Source organism: Nipponia nippon, unplaced genomic scaffold (assembly GCF_047370975.1).
Source record: "Nipponia nippon isolate SJK-2023a ecotype South Korea unplaced genomic scaffold, ASM4737097v1 scaffold_2, whole genome shotgun sequence".
Taxonomy (NCBI): Eukaryota; Metazoa; Chordata; class Aves; order Pelecaniformes; family Threskiornithidae; genus Nipponia; species Nipponia nippon.
In genome coordinates, this window is record NW_028262336.1 from 39,058,326 (window position 1) to 39,079,593 (window position 21,268).

The window sequence follows — 21,268 nt, forward strand, 5'->3', positions numbered from 1 at the left end:
TTTGTAAAATACACATATATGTTTATATATATATATAAAAATTTGCAAACACTTAGATGTGTTACAAAGTTTCTATGCATTCCTGTTCCTCTATAATAGTCCTCAGCGTGGATTTTGCTGGCTATTCCCAAGGTCAGAGACAAGCAGGTAGTAAATCCAGATGAGCATGAAACAAGTGTGCAGGAAAAAGTTACGAGATCCTTTTTAAGGTAATGATTTTTTTCCAATTTCCAATGTAAACCAACTAAATATTGTCATCTTAACAATAAATAACCTATACTGATACTGTTTTTGTATAATACTAGTCTCTCAAACTGCCTGCCTCCTACAACATTTTCTGCTGAGATCCCAGCCAGCTAAACAGCATTGGAAGCACCACTGGTTGGAAGTAAGGAACTCCAAAATCAATCACAGATTATTCTTCTGTCCGGTCTGCCTGAAAACATTTCTTCCGCTGCGTGGTAACAGACGACAGCATGCTATATAACCTTTACCTTGGATTTCGGAAAGCAGCAGACTAAGAACCGATACCAACACAACTTCAGGGAGTGTTTCAACATTTTAATTTGTGTTGTTTTACAAGTATAAAAGAAAGCATGTGTATCAGATCTTGCATATTCTTATACACATGAATAATCCTTATTGAGTAAACCTCTGTGTGACTCAGGACTACTCAAGTGAGTACAGTTTTTAACAGTAGCCCTATACCTTTCCATTGAACACATACGCCTCTAACATTCATAGAGCAGAGTAAAACTACAGTAAACTTGCAGCAAGAGACCAGCCACTGTAGCTAATACTGTCCCTCTCTCAGTGCAGTCACTGGGTGTATTGATAACAACACTGTCTAGACGGTCATTATCCCGGGAAAAACTGCCTCTCCTAGCATTATAGCACACTTTACAAAAATAAGCTTGTCCTTTAAAACACTGGTCTTTAACAGAGCATCTTTGTCTCTATGACTCCCTCTCATACCTTCTTTCTACCAGCAATGCCAGCACAGCTAGATCAAAACATACATAGAGCAGCAATACTGTTAGGTAATGGGCACTCCGTGCTGTGGTGACATGAGGCACAGCAAAAGCAACGGCCATCACGTTGGAGTGTTTAAACTGTATTTGGTTAGTCTGCAGAACTAAGGCAAAACCATATGATAGTAATATAACCCATACAAATCAATCAATTTTTTTTCTCCCCCCCCCCCCCCCCCCCCCGTGATTTAAATATTCAGTTCCCTATTCATGCACTTCAGGAGACTGGTATAAAAATAGGAAGTAATATGGCACATTCTCTAAAAATATGCATATACAGTAGTCTTCATCATTGATATGTAAGGTTAAATGGTACTCACTCTGTATACATACTGGACTCCTGGCTGTGTAAATTCTCCTACTCTTGACTTCACTGTAGCACAAACATTTCACTAGCTGAGGTTTGTGAAGCTTCCGCTGTTTCCAAATGGCAAGATCACAACTGCACCATGACTTACAGTGTCCAAAGTCTGCTTTAAGGATTTGAGAGCTCTCTCTTTAGATATAAAGTACTTCTACATATGAAGCCACTTCCCCCCCCCCGGCAAAGACTAACATTTCAGACCTAGGTACATCTGTAGATAGGCAACAACCATAATTCCCTGATTATTGATGAGTATCCAGCTATGAAGTCAGATACTCAGTTTTAGCTAAGAACACCTGAAAATTTGGCCCTGTGTGCTGAACTGTGCAGGTTTGGAAGCAAGGGTTACATTCTCACTTGCTCTTTTAACTCACTACTGGGGGGGGGGGGGGGGGAAGAAATACTCTTCTACATCCTGAAAAGTGCAGAAAAATATTATACTGTACTTCTACATACAGAAGTACAAAGAAATACTGTAGTGTCTTCAAGGCGTCACTTCACTATTCTATGCTCCTCAGAGAGAAAAATTAGAACTGAGATGTTTAGTGTGTTCCCCAGATATGTGAGGTACATTGGCAAGTTCAGGCCAAAAATTCCCATTACCACCCACCAATAATTTAATGAGATCTACATACACATACCACACACAGACACATATTAAGCAAACTAAAAACCATAACTGCATTATAAAACTGAAGTACGAAGACATTAATTTACAGTGCAGTAAAGAAAAAATAAAACCAGCTTAGCTCTTTGCAGCATTGCATGTGACATATTTCATTATAAATGACCTCAGGCCCAAACCTGAGACACTTCTAATACAATGATGCTGATGTCATCCCTACTGAAGAACTTCGTATCCTCCATGATGATAGGATGAAGGCTAAGCTTAGGATACTAGGAGATGCTTTGGGTCAGGAATTATTTGTTTCCACTAGCAGCCATAATGTGTAATACTCAAAAGAAATGCAAGGTGCTAAGCAAACAAAGTACAAAAAGCTTTCACTTGATTTTTGAAAATACAATTGTTTTTGTGTATTTCCACTAAATTCTTGGGTGTTCATCTGCTAAAGCTTTCTCAGCAACTTGCAAAATACAGAAACACTTTTATTTGTGGTGATATAGTGCATAGAAGAAAAAGTCAACAACTTCCATTTCCTCTTTCAGATTTCAAGCCTGTGGTACTTCTGAGGTAAAGAAGTCAGAGGTTTTTGAACTACTTACATTAAACTAAACATAGCATATCACAGCCTCAAAAAGAAGGACTCGGTGTCTTCTGCCCCCACATAACGAGCCACCGAGTTGCCTGCTTGGTGTACTATCAACCCCCTGACAAGCAGGGTAGTGCTTGTCTCAACTTCAGCCATCTAAAAGGGAGACATATAGTCAAAACTAATTGTGAAGGCATCTGGTTAACACAGAGTAATAGGCCTCCAGAGAATGACTCATATCCCCTGCCTTAGAGGACATTTTAAGATGGGCTGAATTACTCCCTGGAGATGTGCTCTGGAGAGCACTTTACGTGACTAGTTCACACTATCATCTGCCCAACTTCTAGATATTTAAAGTTATATAAACACCACCCTAATACTAGAACATCAGAGTATTAGACAAATTATAATGTCAGAAAAATGAGCTATTCCAGAACATTACAATTAATGTGTTAAATTTAATTCCCTTACTAACAAGCAGCAAATATGAAGAGTAAAAGAGTGCAAAGCCAATAACCCCTCTGTCCATTCTCAGTAACAGTCACATTTCAGTATTAGTGCTGGCTAATTGGCTGTTTCTTGGCAACCTAGACTACAGTGCATTGTAGAAGTCCAACTCTTATACCACAGAGAGAAGAATTATCTTATTACACTGAGTAGAGTGTAAAAAAAGTCTGCAATTTGATCAAAGCAGACCACAGCTACAGTCAATATATAGTCAAGGACTATGCTCTGTTTCCATGCTAGGGTGGCATGCCATAATGACATCCTATCTGAAATAAAATGCATTTCCTTTCATCCTCAGATTTCCTGAGTAAGATGAGCATCAGGCCAGTTTTTGAAGGATGTCTCCTATAATGATTTCAAAATAAGCATGTGATAATAAACCTATGTGCAAAAACCTCTGAAACAGAAGTCTACAAACAATGATTGCTCTCTATGTCCATACACAAGCACACACAGATACACGTACTCATACACTAAGGTTTCCACAAAGGTAGGCTTGTCAGTCGTCATGCAGTGCTACACCTGCAATAAAGAAATCCCATCCGCAAGACACAATGTCCAAAATACACAGCGTTCCCAGCAGGTGATCTGCCACCTTCCAAAGGCACCTACTTGCTTCCAGTTACACTAGGCATTGGAAGAAACACTTTGATGAGGATTTGCCTTTTGAGAATCTATTGTCTTGCTACTGCTCCGTGCTTCATCAGTATTTTCAGATTTCACCTCTGCCTTGTCCATCAGTATGGTGGATTTGGGAGGCTTGCAAATAAAGCAGAGGAACTTGAAACAGGAGAACAAACCTTCGGAAATGCTGGATGAGAAAAGCTTTTTGCATGGGTGGCAGAACTGGTAGAACACCAACATGAAAAGGACAGCCATGCAGTAACCTATCAGGAGCTGCAAGACCAACAAAGGGGCACAGACATACAGGTAGATATCAGTTTTATAGAGGTACCACATCAGCAGGAGGAATGCATTCTCAATGAATCTCAGCATGTAATACACAGTCAGTCGGTACCAATTTTGGGATTTGTTAATTAAGTCAGGATCATTGAGCTTCACCTGCACTGCTGACCAGCAGAACATGTTAATGCCAGCATACAAGAAGGTGAGAAGGCACAAGACGATGGTAGTGCCGACCCTGCTCAGTGCCTTCTCTATGTTCTCGGGAAACGGGGACTTGCTTTGCCAGAAGAGAATCCATGGGTAGAAGAAAAAACCAAAGAAATTCACTAGCACAACGGGGAGAGTCCAGATTTGAAGGACTGAACTGAAAAGGACCAACACCGTAACCCGCGTAGCAATCTCAAAGCTTCTCCACATGAATATGCAGAGGTAGGCGGCTGGTTTCACGCTGACATCATAATCATCATACTTAATCTTAATAGCCAGGATGTTGCAGCGTAAGGCGCCATATACAATTGACAGGAGAGAAAGGACCATAAAAATACCTACAAAGAGAAAACACAAATCAGAACCTTCAGCTTAGTAGAAGTTAAAAGACATTGCAACAGAGCAGTGCAGATGTAGTTGTCTTCCTGGCACTTCTGGGGATTCCCAGCAAGGTGTAATGCCAGAAAAGCCACTCCTTGTACACAGTTCTGGGTTCTTACTCTAACCCTGCCTCCTGTTTTGGTCTCCATTTGTTACTTTTCCAAGTAGCTAGAAAGAAAAAAAGGCACTTCACAGTCACCGGTGTCTCTCCCTCCTCCCCCCACCCGGGCTGTTCATACACACAGTCTTTGGTAATTATGCAGCTCAGTCATAAGAGTATCCAAGTTGCTCTCAGACTCTCACAGTACTCCACAAAGCACGGGGGTGCTACTCCCCCTCTGTACAGATGAAGAACTGCAAAACAGAAGCTGAAATTTTGGTGTTGGGCGTGCAGATACCTCAGTGCTTGTCAATTTCTATGTCAAAGCAAATTGTCTAAGCTCACAGAAGAGCTCTGTGATGGAGCTCAAAATTGAAAGCCAAAGCAATATAAACCCAGAATCATCTGCACTTTTTCTGCCTGCGTAGACAGATATTTGCTAACCTGTCTATACCGTGTTTTCCTATACATCTATTTTCCTTATACATGTATCTATATCATGCATTTAAAAACAACGCTCCTTTTAAAAAAAGGTCTTTAAATTCAGATCAACTTTCTGTATCTCTCATCTACCCAGAATCTCTCGAGTGAAGGTTTCACAGCATTTAAATTCCGCAGCAGGTGAAGGTAGAGGCCAGTTGTTAGCTGGCCTCCCCTCCAGATGCAGTAAGGGCAAAGCTTTCTGGCACTGCAGGAGGGAGTCTTGTCTTGCTACATTAAGTAGGTACAGACATATAAGAACCCTGTATGCATAGAATAAGCATTCACAGAGAAGTACCTTGATGTTCAGAAGTGCTAACTGCCCACAGTTTTGTTAGCATTTGCGTACTACTTTCACAATTTTTCCCAACATGCTGAATAGCTGATTTAAGGCACTAATTTTAGGCACCACCAATCAATACTTTTAGTTTCAATCTTAGCATTTTGTCCACACAAGGAACACTTCAAATGCAAATGAGTTAAGCACAGTAAAAATGATTCATTTGTTTCTTTTAGAGTTTCAGCAAAAATACCTAAGCTAACTGGTCATGCTACAGGGCATTATATTGCATCAGATAAAACAAAATAATCAAGAATTCCCAACTCTGATTATGTCAATTACTTTTGCAATGTTTAGCAACCAGTGCGTTCTGCAGCCTTCAATTAGTTTGTGTGTCAATATCCTACAAATGAACCGGATTCCCTGCTTTGCTATAGCTATTTAGCCATGACTGTAAGTTTTTTTTTCCTCATGAAAGTTACTAATTTCTGAGCATGATTTTGAAAGAAACATTTTATATGGTAATTTTGTATATGCCAGTTTGGTCGTGCATATATTCTCTGAAAATGGTTATGTATTTGCTTGCTTAACACAGATTTTTAATGTCTGTTTTTAAACATCTTTCTTACAGCACTGTACTTGATCTGAGTTTAAACATTATGTCTTAGAAAACATTGGCTGAAAGCAGAAGAGCAAGCAAGTGCAGTCAAGAATACTGCTTGATATCCTGTGGCCCTTTACAAAAATCTTTCGTGTAGTTTTGAGCCGGCTGCTGAGCTGTCAGAGAACAAATAACTTCCATCAGCTAATGAAGCAAAAGAATATTCTCAGAGTTAAAGAAACCAAAAACCCTACCCACTGGGGACGGGGTGCTGCTGTCCTGGAACTCTGCTTGCTTTCTTCTTTGATAGGCTGAGACATTCATCTTATTACCCAATTTCATTTTAGGGATTCTATATTAATCTCAAACTTGTCTTAAAAACTCAAGCCTTCGAAAGAGGTATTTCTCCACTGATAGAAACCAGGTCATGCTGACTCTGGTTTAATATAGTAGTCCAGTCCTGCTCCTTCTGCAAAAGCTCAGTACTGTCACCAAATCTTCAGTTGAAACATCACTTTTAAGTCTGTGAGAAAGATGGTTTGAAGCAACCACTAAGGCAAATGTGGGAGGGTGACATTATTGTTGCTTTTATTCATCCTGAGCAGACAAAGAAGCGAAAATTTAAAAGGCAAAGTATCTTGCCCTGGAACAGTCCCAAACCCCCTAACAGTCCTCACAAAGGTAGCATTTCTCTTCTTCCTTCCTGCTCCCAGAAGGCTGTACTTTTCTTACACATCAGAGGTGCACACTCTCGGAGTTATTCAGGGAGGCACTGTTTTACTTTGTTGGGGTTTTTTATTGTGTCTTAAGTCTTTTCAAGACCAGGTCTTTCCCCCTTCAGAAATTGCTAAGAGTGAATTCTGCTCTAGATGAGGTACATCACAAATACCTATTACTGAAATCCTACATTCAGCTGAAGAATCATAAGTTATCTACTATATATACACTATAGTTTTCTAAACTGATAATCAGAACCCTTGAAAAATAAGGGCAGTTATTTTGTTACTTAGGACAAGACACCTAGATACAAATTTTTTTGCCTTAAGATATAATTTCAACACTTAAAGCCAACTATTAATACTCAAGAAGTACTCAAAGTATGTTGTTCAAATAATGAGAAAAGTATGCTGTGGTCAGAGCTTAATGAGCTGAGGAGAAGCAACTGTAGAAGCATCTTAAGATAACTGTAAGACCACCTACAAAGCGCAGGTCATGAACATTAGGAAAGTGACACTGTGAACACCAGCAAGTTGAAAAGAAATCATAAACCCAAAGCCTCTGTTCTTGAAGATGGCAGTCACTGCTACTAATTTTCATTTAAAAAAAAAAAAAAGGCACCCTTTGCAGCAGCATAATTTTATTTTTAAATGGTAGGAAATCCACCTTTTGAGATTATTTTGTCACTGTAAGCAACACTTGAAAAAGATAACTTGACTGCTATTAACAGCACAAAAACTTTAAACTTACAAAAAGACCGCTCTTAATGGAAGCGGATCTTCTGCACTCAGTACTGCACACTTGAGAACAGGCCCTTTTTCAAGCGTAAAAGGCCAAGTCATGCATCCCTCACCTCCAGCTAGCTGGTTTTGTAATTAACGCTAACTCAGGTCTTTTTGGCACCTCCTGGCCTTGTGCTTCTCCAGGTGGTACTACCTAAGTGAAGAAGTCTGGATAGCTGCCCAACAGCATGTAAGTGGACCTGATGTCAGCCACCTCTTGGAAGCAAGGCTGTAGCTGGCTCTGAGGCAATGCATGATACTGAGAGATGCTGAAGCATTTAGTGCAGGGTGAAGCACAAATGTACAAGGGAGACCTCGGCATCTGTTCTGGGAGTGGCAACTACAGAGTCAGACTGGGCATTTCGTACAGTAACAAGGTAGGAACTTCTTCCCAGTTACGTTGTAACCAAACAAAGAGCTGAATGTCTAGAACTAGGACTCAGATTAGGCTATTACATGCGGGTTTCCAATGTTGCATTTCATCCAACATTTCTGTGCATTTCATGCTAAACAGTCACCGAAACTTTCTGTCTTTCATCACTAACCTAGAGGTTTTGTCCTGCTTTTGCAACTCTCTTTAATTCTCTTGATCTTACATTCTTGGCAGACAGCGAAATGACAATTTTGGAGAATGCCAGACACTGGCAAAAATCTGATTATCCAAAAGAAAACATCCAGAGAAATTAATGAATGCCATGAAATACACAAGAAAGATGCAGCATGGCTCTGGTTGACAAAGGGCTAGGCAAGGATGCATGCTCTTTTCAGAACTGGTCAATTCAATAGTGGGAGCAATAACGAGTTTTAAACAGATCTGAAAGGGACAAACCATGCAATGTAACATGATGGTAAACAGCTTTATGTTCACAGGTGATACTGACCTCATTACCACTGACCAAGCAGAATTTACACAGAATAACAGACAGGGTACGTAGGAATCCAGAAAAATAAAAGACTGATGAGAAGACAAGACAAAAAATGCGGAAATCAAAATACAAGAAGAAGAGAGTGATAATTATAAGAGAGACAAATGGAAAAAAGCGTGCAGTTTGGAGGACCAGTGTTGACGAACAGGCAAGTTGAAGACATCTGAAGTGTGGAAGAAGAGTTGGACTGGCTGCTAAATTACTTTCACGATGCTGCAAGATCAAAAGGTTGAAGTCATGTCCCTATACATGAGAATCCCCGTGTACACATAAAAAACAGCAATGTGCTATGCATCACTTCCATTTACTCTGGAGGCTGAATAATACTGGTGGACAAAAGGTATTTCTGCAGAAATAAGCTGGCTAAAGAGACTGCAAAAAGTTTCAATATTTCAGAAGGTAAAATACACACAAGACGGATATGGTTAGGACTCGTTTCTCTGATAAATGAGCTCTAATAGACATTGCCATTGTTCGTAAATCACCAATTAAAGAAAAACCCACTTTTTTTTTTTCTTTTCATTTCTCTATTTTAGAATTACACCTCCTATGAGATAGCTTCTGGGAGACACAAGATAACTACTGTATTTGCTGGTGGGTTCACTGAACTCCCTGGTGAGCCAGCTTACCTCTGGTGGTTTAACTTCACCCACAGAAGGTCACTTATCAGTCTGTGATTCAGAATTTATCTCAGCAGTGACTGATAAAAGTTAGAAATAATAGGGAGTTACAAATCATTATTAAATATGCAATTCTCTAATCATCAGGAACACAGTGCTTCTCCTTTGCAATCATGACCAGTAAGGTCAACACCAGTAACAGAAGAAATACAATAAAAAGGTGACCTTTCTCAAGAAAATGCCATCTGCAGCGAAGTGATTGGAAATTTTGCTAATTGCACCACTCAGCAAAGGATTCAGCTGCTTTGTTCGCATCCCATGTCACGGATGCCATGGTTATTCAAAGAGCCTACCTTAGCTGTGAAGTACTCAGAAACTGTCAGGAGCAGTGTCTTTCAAGTAACTATTGCTATGACCTTAAACAAGTACTTTTGTATGAAGACATTAACCTGTTGCAATATCCTTTACATGCTGACTTGCCCTTTGGCATGCTAAAGTTTTCCATTCCCCGAGTTGAGGGGAGAACCCTGATGTTATTATAAAGGCTCCTCCAAAAACCTTAGTTCCTTACCTTGGTACACTGCCAACCAAGGCACCAGAACTGAAGAAAGCATTCAGATTTGTAATGTGTCGCTCTAGCCTCAGCCTCCCTAGCTGCGAAGCTGGTAAAGATCGCTGGCCTCTCAGGGCCTTGGAGATATAACAAGAGCTATTTTGTATCTCAGTGGAAACACACCTCCAGTTCACATAAGTGCCAAAGTCCTTTCTTACATGGAAAAGCTGGTTGTCCTACAACCAGCTGGAGTAGGTTCTTCATTTAGCAGCCAGCCAGCAAATGAAGACTTTGTTTCTCAAGGAGCTGGAGCACATCATGGAGCAAGATGTAGAGTCCCACGGTAAGAGAGAGGTGTCCTGGTAAGTCCATGTGGTGCACCACTGCTTGGTGAAGGCTTAACAGCTTGGGTCTAGAGATGAGATGGCCACATTTGCATACCAGCTTATTGAGTCCTGCCTTTGATTCCAAATTCAGAGTCTGGCACACGTAAAGACAGTTCATGTCCTCAGTCCATAATTGAAACTGCATTCCTGAAAGTACACCTTCCTTAATGCAGCATGGCAAAATACACTCTGTGCTGTACCCCAAGGAATCTTCCAGAAAGTTTGCTCAAAACCCAAAATGGAACAGAGGTAAATTTTTTTTCCTCTTCATGATGACAGCTTCGTCCCTCCAGCTGCCTTCCTCTCATGCCATAATGGCCACTTATCAAACGAATGTTTTTAAAGCAACCCAAGTATGCTACAGGAAGCATCATAGTCTAAAACATGATGGTATTGATAAACTTGAGAGCAGTATCACCATCAAAAGCTGTCAGGGAGATGAAACCCATTGCAATATGTTCGGTTCTTGCCCAGGGCAGCTACACCTCCCTGCTGACCCTTCTCCTCTCCCTCCCACCAAAATATGGAGGTGATAGCAACGGTTCTACCTACTTCTGGCAGCTGTGATCTCCTGCTGCAGGACGCAGATGTAGAGCTGGAGCGTGAGCTGGGGTGCTGAGCCGAGGAACGCCTGGATCACAGATGCCCTGCTGAACGCAGACCTGTGCGTACACAGCTTGCCTTCAGCCTGGCCCACTTCCTTCTCAATTTCTTCCGAGTACCCATCCTTGGGCATCTGCCTCTTCTTTGTGATGCTGACATAGGGCTCTTCAACTCTGCCAGCATGGAAGTAAATGTAAAAGACTTCCACACACCTACAAGCAAATCAGTAAATAGTGTAACAGGAAAAAAATGAAAGAAAAGCACAGGTCTTCCCACTCCTTAATATTTTAAGCCATCACATACAAAGTCATTTGTTCACAGAGCAGAGCCTGTACATTTTGCCTTCTTGGTAAATTGGGAATATGACAGATTTCACCCTTTAAAACATGAACTACATGCGACTAGAGGGCAAGAATCTGGGCTGCTTGTAGTACTCAAAACACAGGAGGCGGTTTAGTTGTTTCCCATGAGCTGCCCTTGCTCTCTGCTGTTCTATTGAAGTCCTTAAACTACTCATCCACTACAATGTTCACAGGCTCCCAACCCAGGATCCAAGTTGGAAGTGTTTCTTCAGATTCTCATGTCTTTCTCTTGATGTTATCTGTACATCTGTGACATGGCAATAAAACCACTTCTCATACCTTTGCCTTAAACAAGCAATCTCAAGACACTGCAGAGAAGCTCAGTATACGAGCAGGTACACACACTGCAAACAGTTGGACTCTAGTCCTTGCTTTACCAAGCAATGGTCCCAAAACACAAGCAACAAGCCATAGCAGCAATAATGAGAACAAGTAGTTTAGAGCCTCACAACTCTGGATATTAACATTTTTTAAAAAGACATAGAAATAGGAGCTTTACTCCTTATGTTTGCTTACATTTATTGCACTAAGGAATATTAAACACAATCTTGCAAAAATATTCCAAATAAGAAGATGCAGTGTTTCAAGTTGCTGCAGCTCTTTGTACTTTAAACACAGGTGAACCAAACCCTCTTGTTTATGTAGGTCTAACTTACCACAGGCTAACTTCCAAAGAAAAAAGTGGTGCCAGCACATACATTTCTATTCATAAATTACATATTGTTGTAATACACGCTGCCTCTACCTATGCACAGAGAATAATCCGTACATTTGGGAGGGAATGGAAAAGGGCTAAAGGGGTTGGCAGCAGCACATGCTGTAGCAACGAGGACAAGTTGGCTCCCTGAGTATTAAAGAAGAGAATACAGCCTCAGACACATTTATGAAAGGAAAGTTTTTGAAACTTCCTTCCTATGCCTTTTTTTAGTTTTGGCAAAAACTTTAGAAAAACTATTTTAAGAGAGTTGCTTGGGTATGAAGGTGTCAAGGGTGGGCTTGGGCATCAAGCAGGACCCAAAACACAAAGGGGAACAGTCAACCTTGTCTGGGAAGTAGTAACAAGCAACGATGTACTGAGGTACAGATGAAGTCACAAGCTGAGGGGGAAGGGAGAGGAAAGAAACACTATTTCTGTCCCATTGCATAGGGTCCTAAAAATACAGGGCCTGCTGTGGAAGAGCCCATGTATAGCAGGACCATAAAGGATAAATGGCATTGACTACCGAAAAATAAAACCCCAAACCCAGTGCAGACACAACCTGTATTCTCTTTTATGCCTAACACTGGTACAGGCTTCAAGAAGAAAAACAATTGTAATGTGAGCAACAGGACTGGTGAGAGCTGGCTTCCCGCCCAGAGGGAAGGTCAGGGGACAGAAACCCCCACTGCAAGGGCAACCTGTGGCACCAGCTCTGGTCACATCTCCTCCCATGGCCTGACATGCATGGTATCTTCTTCTTGTGTAGGCATCATTCTCTGATGAGGACTGAGCTGTCTTCTGTCCTTCCATAGTGCCTGCTGGGGTTCATCTCCTCCACCTTGTTGCCTCTGTAGGTGATACTTGCTGGAAGGCAGCATCTCCAAGTCTCTGACAGGTCAGATTTGGCCAGTGAGTTTTTGTAACGTATGAATAAGGCTTATCTTCTATTTAAAAGTATCTCACAATCACAAAGCACAGAGCTATGCTTGTTTGAGACTCTGAATTCCCATTTCCCTCTCAGCCTGATTTTCTTCAACAATTGCCAAGTCAGAGTCTAACACAGCCTTTTAGGGGAAAGCTCACGGACCAAACTGTAAAGCAGCACTGATAGAAAAATCAAATAAAAGCATACTGATTCTTCTTTTAATAAACTTGATTTCATTTTTCCCCCTAACTGGACCACTAGCAAGTTTCACCTGCTCTAGATGGAGAGCAGTTTTAGGATCCTGTAGTACTATCCTTGTTTCCCTAGACTTCAGCTACTATTATCGCTAAAGCTATTTGAAGCGCCTGGTGCACTGGAGGCTCCATTCACAGTGGTGACTTTCTGTTTTCCCCTCGTTAATTTTTTCAGTCCCTGCCAGTCTTGTTCCATGTGAAAAAATCCACACAGCCAAAAATAAAGTGTGAAAAATTAATAAAGTGCAACAACTTATGAAGCCAACAGAGATTGTGAAACCAACAAATTGATTTTATTCCAAAAGAAAGATCCCAGAACATTTTTGTCTCGCTTAGTATTCACAGCCATCTATTCATCCTGAGCTGAGGGCAAGTCTGAAGCTATTACGGAAAAATGAGATCTCAGCATCAGCCTCTAAACTCTTGCCGTCTGTGATTAGAAGCTGATATAGTCTAGAGACCCATCTAAGAAATACGCAGTAATCCCATAAAAGAGATTATAAGATCCATAAGACTACTGACTATAGCAAATGTTATAATCAACAAAATGTTGGGTTTTGGAGCAAGCATTTCATTTTTATTTATTAGCTAGGTATTAAGTAGCAGTATATTGTTTGTGATGGGAATTTTACGTCCATATAGAAAAAGCAAACACAATGCGAAATGAATGGTCTGATGAGCAAACCTTAGGGCCAAAGGGGACTTTTACCAGTACAACACAGTAATAAAAATGGTACGTGCAAGCACTCAGATTACATCAGTAATGATGCCCATCTTCTTCCAAGCTCTGCTCACCCCGTGCAAGAGTGTCTCTAGAGGTCATGCCTTCTGGGGCTAATAACAGATGTACTCAAGACTCTAGGTGGTACCACTGCCCCAGCAACTGCTTCAAACAGGAGCAAACTGGCAGCTGATACACTAGAAAGAAAGAGCACGAATCCAAATGTTTAAGTAACCAAGTATAAGAGGGGCCTAGGCACTTGAAGAACTATCCAGGTGAGAAGGGTTCAGAACAGTGATGAAGAATCAATTCAGATCATGTACCTGTGCCATGTTAGGACTTTGTCTATGAAGTGCATTCAGAAAGTCTTTAAATGAACTGGCTTGTTCTTTTTTTAGTATGAAACACAACTGAAAGACAATGTCAGAAGGCGATTGCTTCAAGCCAGTTTTCCTCCATAGTTACAAACTCCGCTACAGAACAGGGAATTCCCCAGAAGCCCCAGCTGCTCACTGCTAATTGCTGCTTTGCTCTGGAGGAACAGGAATGGGAGATCCCAACTTCTGTACAATCCATCTCCTGCAATGCAGTGATGTTTAAGACCCTTTCAACAGATCCTCACATGGCATAAACTGCAGAAGGCATGCAGCTGGCTGGTTTCACTGCATGTAAAGCAATGCCAGTTGCAGTACTGGCTCTGAAAGAACTAAAATTACTCTGAAGAAAAAAATGTCAGATCTACTCTCTACAGTGAAAGTTAAAAGGTAAAAAAAGACGGTGCTGCTTTCTCCCCTGCTGCCAAATCTTGGCAGAGAGAGGAGCTATACTTTTTCAAGGATGCTGATGGTACCTACAAAGAGTGATTCAGCAGCAACACATTCGTCTTTTACACAGTCAGTAGGAGGAATAATCCTATCCTTATATTTGCTGAGAGATAGCAACTCATTCCCTCTGTTAATCATGTATGTGCGGGATTTAAATACAGGCAAAATAATGGTGGTGTGAAGAGTGAGCAGGCAATGAAAACACGGAACTTCCCACAGACAATAAGCGCTCCAAGAGCAAACATCTATTCAGGAGACCTATCCACACATGCTCACTGCAAATGTACAAGCAGATTTCTCCAATGACTCAATTTTTAGTAATTCCTTTTCTTTAGAGAAGTGTGCAAAAGACTTATCAGTCCTGCAGATTTACTTACCGGTGTCAGACAAAGATTTGTTCCTCACACATTGTTCTACCTTCCATCTGCACTGACTTTCTGTTCATCGCATCTTGGACACCTAACACATCTGCTCAAGAATAAAGAAAAAAAAAAAAAAGCCTGAAGAGGGTCTAAGCATATTCTTCCCATCTGGAAAAGAGGGAGATGCATCAACAGTTGTGAAGTTTAGAGCTAGCAGAATCTCTTATAGTAAGGTCTGCCAATGGAAGCCCTACAAGGAAGAGAGGTTTTTAACCCTGTACTATTCTGAACTATAAAGCAGGTCACTAGGAAAGAAAGACTACCCACGAGAGACAATGCTTTTGCACAACGGGACTAAAGCATTATCTGCACCGTTATAGCTTATTAGATTTCAAACTGCAGAATGAGGTGCCCAGAACATTAATGACTCTGATAGTTTTCTCCATGTTCTGTTTTGGGTTTGGGCTTTTTTTTTTTTTTTTTTTTTCTTCCTGTAGGTCACAGAATCTAACTTTGGCTGTAACAGCAGTTCCTCTGTCAGTGTGATGCAAACTTCCTACTGCATTTGTTTTTCCTACACGGTACACAGACACATATAATTGTTTCTCCTTATGCCTTGAGAAACAAAGCCTGATCCCTTTTAAAAAAAAAAAAAAAAAAAAAACAACAATAAAAACTATTGTTTCTATCCTTTTCCCATTAAAACCTGAGGTAAACATATATAGGGGCCTGTTATACTGGCTTTTGATTTTTTTCGCAGGAGACGTTCATCATCCTGCAGACAGATCCATCTCCTAATTGCATGTTCCTCATAAGGAAGAACCTGTAGGCCCACATTCAGCTAACAGAGCACTAGGGACAGTAGTTTCAAAGACACCAGCAGTCACTTAGCTTTCTTCTCCATGAAGTTGGTATCGGAAGGAAGCACTGCCAAGTTCACACCAGTCCCTTCTTGGATATGCCACTTCAGTACTGTCTTCAGTAAATCAGATAGTAAGGAACCACCACATCCAGCAGACGTATGGTACAATACCACCAACATCCCCTGCTTGTGACTGTAAGCCCTGACTGTTCAAGTCAGTTTGTTGGAAATCTGCACTCCTCACTTCAGCTCCTGACCTAATCATTGCTTGCAGAATAGAAGACAGCAAGCAAGTTAACAGGGGTTTCTCTGGCACCCTTCATGAAGAGCTATTTGCATTTTGAACAAATCCCTAAGTGCAGAGCAGTGCACTAGCAAAAATACAGCCAGTTATTATTTATTGGAATTGTAGCAGCACCTAAAACCTCTAGACAATGTTGGTGCTACAGATGCTGTCCAAATGAACAGGGAACAAAGAGACAATCCTTAGCTCAGGAGCAGCTGATAATGAGCCAAAAAGCTCATCATGGTTTTCTCTAAAGAAAAGAAAAATGTATTAAATCTCTCATTGACATTGGCTATCGTTTTAAGTCATTTTTTGTGTAATCATTTACTTCATGTGGTAAAAGAATCTCCTTTTACAAAAAAAGAGTAAGTATCCAAATATATTTTCTAAGCGTCCACACAAATTAGTGCGCTTACAAGGAGCAGCACCGACCTGAAACACTGCAGGAATCCCCCATGGTGCCCAGAAACCTGCAGTCACTTTTTTCCAGCCAACTCTGAACAGCCTCCGGCATGCCTGCATCCTGGGGATCAGAGCCAGGCCACCAAGGAGGGTAGGAATTTTATTCTACAAATTGCTCCAAATTTACAGAGAATGCTTAGGGAGTGGGAGAAGGAATTAAAAAAGGGTGCATTAACAGTACTCTCCCAGTACAGCAAAAGTCCTTTCCAGGAAGAGGGATGATTCCTAATTTTAGTGCTTCCAGTGGCAGCAGCAGGACAGCGAGTGCCTCCTGAACAGGTGGAGTGTGGGTGTTTGGGGAAGGTGGTGGTATGCAAGAAGGTTTTATAAGAGAATGTACTTTTTTCCCTGTCACACGGAGGAATCAAAATAGGCTAGATCGTTTGGCTTGCAAAGCTAAATACCCTCCTTCCCTGCCAAGATATTTCCATACCATTCCCCAAAATTTAAACTTAACTTTTTAAGGGAAAAAGGAAGGAGAGAAAAAAAAGCGTAGTGTTTAAGATGATGAAGAAAACTCACACAACGTACATGGGCTGTCTGTAAACCCGTGCACTGATATTTGAGTCTGAACAGAGGACTACTAACTATCCTGTATCATGTCACAAACCAAATAGAGATGGTTAAAAAGCTAGTGTTAGCTTTTTTAAAGCCAGCTGAAGCAGACTGCCCTCTGTTGAAGGATGCCTAAAGGCTCTTTAGCATTTCATTCTGATGCCACAAGCAGACGGAGCTCAGGGCGGCTCCACTGTCTGTGTGTCCTATTTGACCTAATTTGACCCAGCACTCCCTAAAAGGCCCTGCGCTGTGCCACCGAGATATAAGAGAGACCGAACACAGGGGATGGAGGGAGGCTTCATACCGGGGAAGCAGATGACTAACAGCAGCAGGACTCTGGTGCAAAGGAGCAGAGGTTTGCCTAAAAGGATGGGACAAAATGGCTCCAGGGACAATGGTTCTTTTCAGCTTACAATGGTTAAAGCCACAGTGGAGTGATGATAGAGCCAAAAAAGACTTTGCCTTCTAGCTATCACCTCAGACTTGTGTGTATTCCAGTCCACACAGGACAGAAAGCCTCCTGTGCAAAGTAGGGAAAGGTAAGGTATTTCATGTGCTGAAAACACTCCAGTTTTTACAGATCTTTTTTCAGATCTACGCCTGATGGGCAGTGATCGGTTTCCTCTTCTGACAGATACAGATAATGTTTAGCGGCAGTGGATAGGAAGGCAAGGAAGAGAAAAAGAGACTTCACCTTCCTACACTATCCTACAAATAGATACATTTTCCTGAATCTAAGAGAGGTTGTTTTCTATAAGAGTTTTCTTCTTCATTTGTAGAGTCCTTCCAGCCTTTAGCAGGAAATAAGTTTTTCAGGTGGCATGAATGTACTACCCTCTTTTTATTAGTAGTTATAATTCCAGTTATCCTGGGTCTAAGAAAGAGGTTAACATGCGTCACCTCGTCCTGCCTCAACGATGCCATGGGGACTGTGGCACAGGCACGCTGCAACACTTCCAGAATACCTTCAAACCTCCTGGAAACACTAAGTTCATACATCTTTGGGAAAGGTAGAAGCGCAGAGCTGGCAACATGCGCATACACTGCAGCATCACGGAACGGAGAGGAGAGGGCTTCTGTATGCCCATGAGTTTTACAGTAGCGACTGCAGCTGGGAGCTTGCCAACACAGCAAAAAGTGTGTTCTGCACAAGATGAGATTCGTGTTGTAAACAGATAAACTTGATGTTGAGAAAGAAAGAGAAAGTGAAATCATGCTTGGTGGTTAAGGTCAAAGCAGAAGGCTATGTCTCTTCCAGATAATTAGAAAGAAAATCCTCTAATTTGTTGTTGTTGCTTACATCCTTTGCTTGCTTCTTCCCATCTTGCAGCTTGACGTGCCGTTCTTTCCTTGCCTGACCTCAAGAAATTGATTTAGAATGACAAAAGTCATGAACATAATTTTTATTTTGGTAGTTGCTTTCTCTTTGGTTCCGCTCTTATTTTCCAAAGAATGTGGAAGTATTTTGTTCTTTGCTTTTAGAAAATCAGAGCTCTTCAAGAACTTAAGTGTTAAGCCATAACTTAAATCTCTTTAAAATATTAACAAAACAAACAAACAAAATCCAACCATGGTTATAGAGGAATTCGGTGTTTTTGAAGTGTAAAATGTTTTGTAACATCCAAACTGTTCACCTTTATTAGTGTGAAATCGTCCTTTTCCACACTGTCCAGGAATTTCAAAAAGTTGGGGATACTTCTCCTAGCCCCTGCTACAGAGATACTATATTTAATTCCCTTTTTTTTTTTTTTAAGAAAAGATTTGAACATAGATTTAAAACGAAAGCCCCCCAAGAAACATTTTGTCATGGGGTTGCACAAGCTCTGTAACTTTTCATCTATCTGTTTTGTGGTTTTTTTTTCCTAAGGACATTTTCAGTCAGAAGTTGAACTGAAGCTGAAAAATCTCCAAAGCAATTTGAGGCAAGAAGCTCACTTTCGGAAAGAAGAGACAGGCTAACTACTAGTATTTCCTAGTAACTCTTACTAGTATTTCCAAGATGCACAGGCGGGATGGGTGCTACCATTGTTTTAAGCTAGCAACTGAGTGAGCCTTCCTTTCTCTCTTGGAAGTAACCTCAGAGAAAAGCGTTATGGATAAGGCAGCAGTGAGCAGACACAACCATTTGCAAAAAGCCACACGGACAGAAAGCAGGCGCAGAAGACGCCAGCAGAGAGAGGGAGCGGGCTCCGCCGGGCTCCCCTCTCCCCGCCGGAGCGCAGCCGCCCGCCACCTGCCCCTCAGGAGGGGCTTAACCCATTTTCTCCAACGCGAAGTGCTTACCCAAGGTCAGAAAGCACCACGCCCGTCACTGCGTTTCTGCCTGGGGACGTTCAAAAGGGAAATTATTCCTCCCGCAGCCTTCAGAAACAAGGCTGGGAAGGGTCTGTCTGATCGCGGGTAACGCCGGTGCAGAGAGCAGCAGCCGCCGCCCGGCAGCGGAGACCCCCTCCCCCCCGCGCGAAGGCCGGGGCGCTCCGGCCGCCCGTGCGACCCCCGGCCGGGCCGCCGAGGCGGGAAGGGGCGGCGGGGCGGAGCGGGACTCACCGACCTGACGAGGGGCCCCAGCTGCAGGAGGTGCAGCAGCAGCACCAGCGGGCGGTCGCGGCTGACATCGCGGTGGATGAAGACCAGGCTGAGCTGCACCAGCGCGCAGGGCAGGAGGGCGAAGAGCAGCGTCAGCCACTGCCACATGCGGTCCCCCGCCGCGCGGTACGCCCCGCTCAGGCACAGGGCGGCCGCTGTCTCGGCCACGAAGAGGATGAGAGAGACGAGGACGGAGCCCGGGAATTTCATCGCCGCCGCCGCCGCCCGCCCTCCCGCCCGCGGGGCGCGTTTTCGCCGCGCCGCAGCCGCCCCACGCCCCGGCCCGCCCAACCGCCGCTGAGGCGAGGAGCGGCGCGGCGCGGTGCCGCCCGGCGCCCGCTAGGGGGCGCCGCCGCGCTCCCCGCCGCTCCGCGGCCTCCGCCCGCGGCGGGGCGCCGGGGAAGGTTGGGGGGTGGCCGGGGTCCCTCCAGCGGCGGCCCCGGGGCGGGTGGGCTCGGGGCTGCTGAGCCTTGGTCCTGACAGCCCCTCGTCACGTCTCCTTTGGCCGTAAGATGCATGTTGAACTGAGGGGGGGGATCGGTCGGTGGAAAGGTGGGGCTGCTCTTCAGGGGGACCTCGGCAGGCTGGAGAAGTAGCCTGGAAGAAGCAGGCAAGGGCAAAGTCCTGCACCTGGGAGAAAATAACCCCCTGCAACAATAAAGGCTGAGGGAGAGATGATCTAAAAAAATGCAGAAAAGGAGCTGTGAGTCGTGGTAACCCTCCCCTGATGCACCTGGTTCAAAGACCTCCTCACCAGATTAACGAACCTGCTGGTAGAGATGCTCTCTTACCACCTTGCCAGGTGGATCTTCCCCTAGCCTGTCAGGCCTTTCCCTCGAAGGATCACAAAACCCAAAGCCCTGCTGTGACACCAGCTGCTGGCCACCAGCATTCATCTACCATCCCTGAGCCTTTCCCCGCCACCAGGAGGAGCCAGGAGCCCACCCCACGCCTTTCTCCCTTGCCACCAGAGCTCTGGAGTCATTCTGGATATGCGTAAGGCCACCCTGGCAGTATCACCGATAAGGGCAAGAGAAGCCTTTGCAGTCTCTCCACACCATCCTCAATCTGATCACCTGGCAAGAAACAAAACTCCTGAGGTACCAAGTCAGGTTGGCAGATGGTGCCCGTATCCTGCACAGGGGGAGTCTCCAGGCACCACCGCTTCCCTCCTCCTCTTGGTGCAGGCACTTGGTTTGTGCTCAGCTGGCCCTGATGCCTCCCCTGACAGATCTTGTTTCTCCTTGCCCATTCCCAGGCAATTGCAGATCTGCATGTGGAGATCAGCTACGGACCCGAGACCTACCAGGAGCACAACAGGAGGGCAAGATTCGGAGCTTGAGATGCTATTACTCTGTTAATGGGATAACACTAATGGCTACTTCTGCACGTCTGCTACTATACTTTAATGCAGCTTAGGTTGTCACCAGATTTATAGGAAAAAAGCCAATAAAATTTTGTTTGGGCCATTTCTTGAACTGCTGCACTGGCAAATCTGGAATCCCATCACTCACCTAGTTGAGCTCAGCTGATGATGGCAAAGATGGAAACCTGGTTATGGGCGGGCCTAGGTGAATTTAATGCTCTAATGCTCTTCGCTGGGAATGGAGGGGTCTTTCTGGAAAGGGAAGAGGCCACATGTGCAGGGATTGAAGCACGCTGAAAATAAACACCTAAGTGAGTAATTTTAACCTACAGACCAAAAGCAACC

At 43.2% G+C, this 21,268-nt stretch overlaps 1 protein-coding gene across 3 annotated transcripts in view; it reads right to left on the reverse strand.

Moving 5' to 3' along the window:
* Positions 1–19,811, reverse strand: part of CYBB (cytochrome b-245 beta chain) — a 56,784-nt gene extending 36,973 nt beyond the window's left edge. Inside the window, exons 1-3 of one of the 3 annotated variants that reach the window (XM_087757236.1) lie at positions 19,523–19,811; positions 10,605–10,867; positions 547–4,564 (exon numbers count right to left, since the gene is read on the reverse strand). In XM_087757236.1, coding sequence (XP_087613362.1) covers positions 3,741–4,564; positions 10,605–10,867; positions 19,523–19,767 — 1,332 coding nt within the window. In that variant the 5' untranslated portion in view covers positions 19,768–19,811 and the 3' untranslated portion in view covers positions 547–3,740. Of the gene's footprint in view, positions 1–546; positions 4,565–10,604; positions 10,868–19,518 lie in introns of those variants that run through there. The other 2 variants (XM_087757238.1, XM_087757234.1) reach the window with 2 other exon arrangements.
* Positions 19,812–21,268: the final 1,457 nt, after the last annotated feature.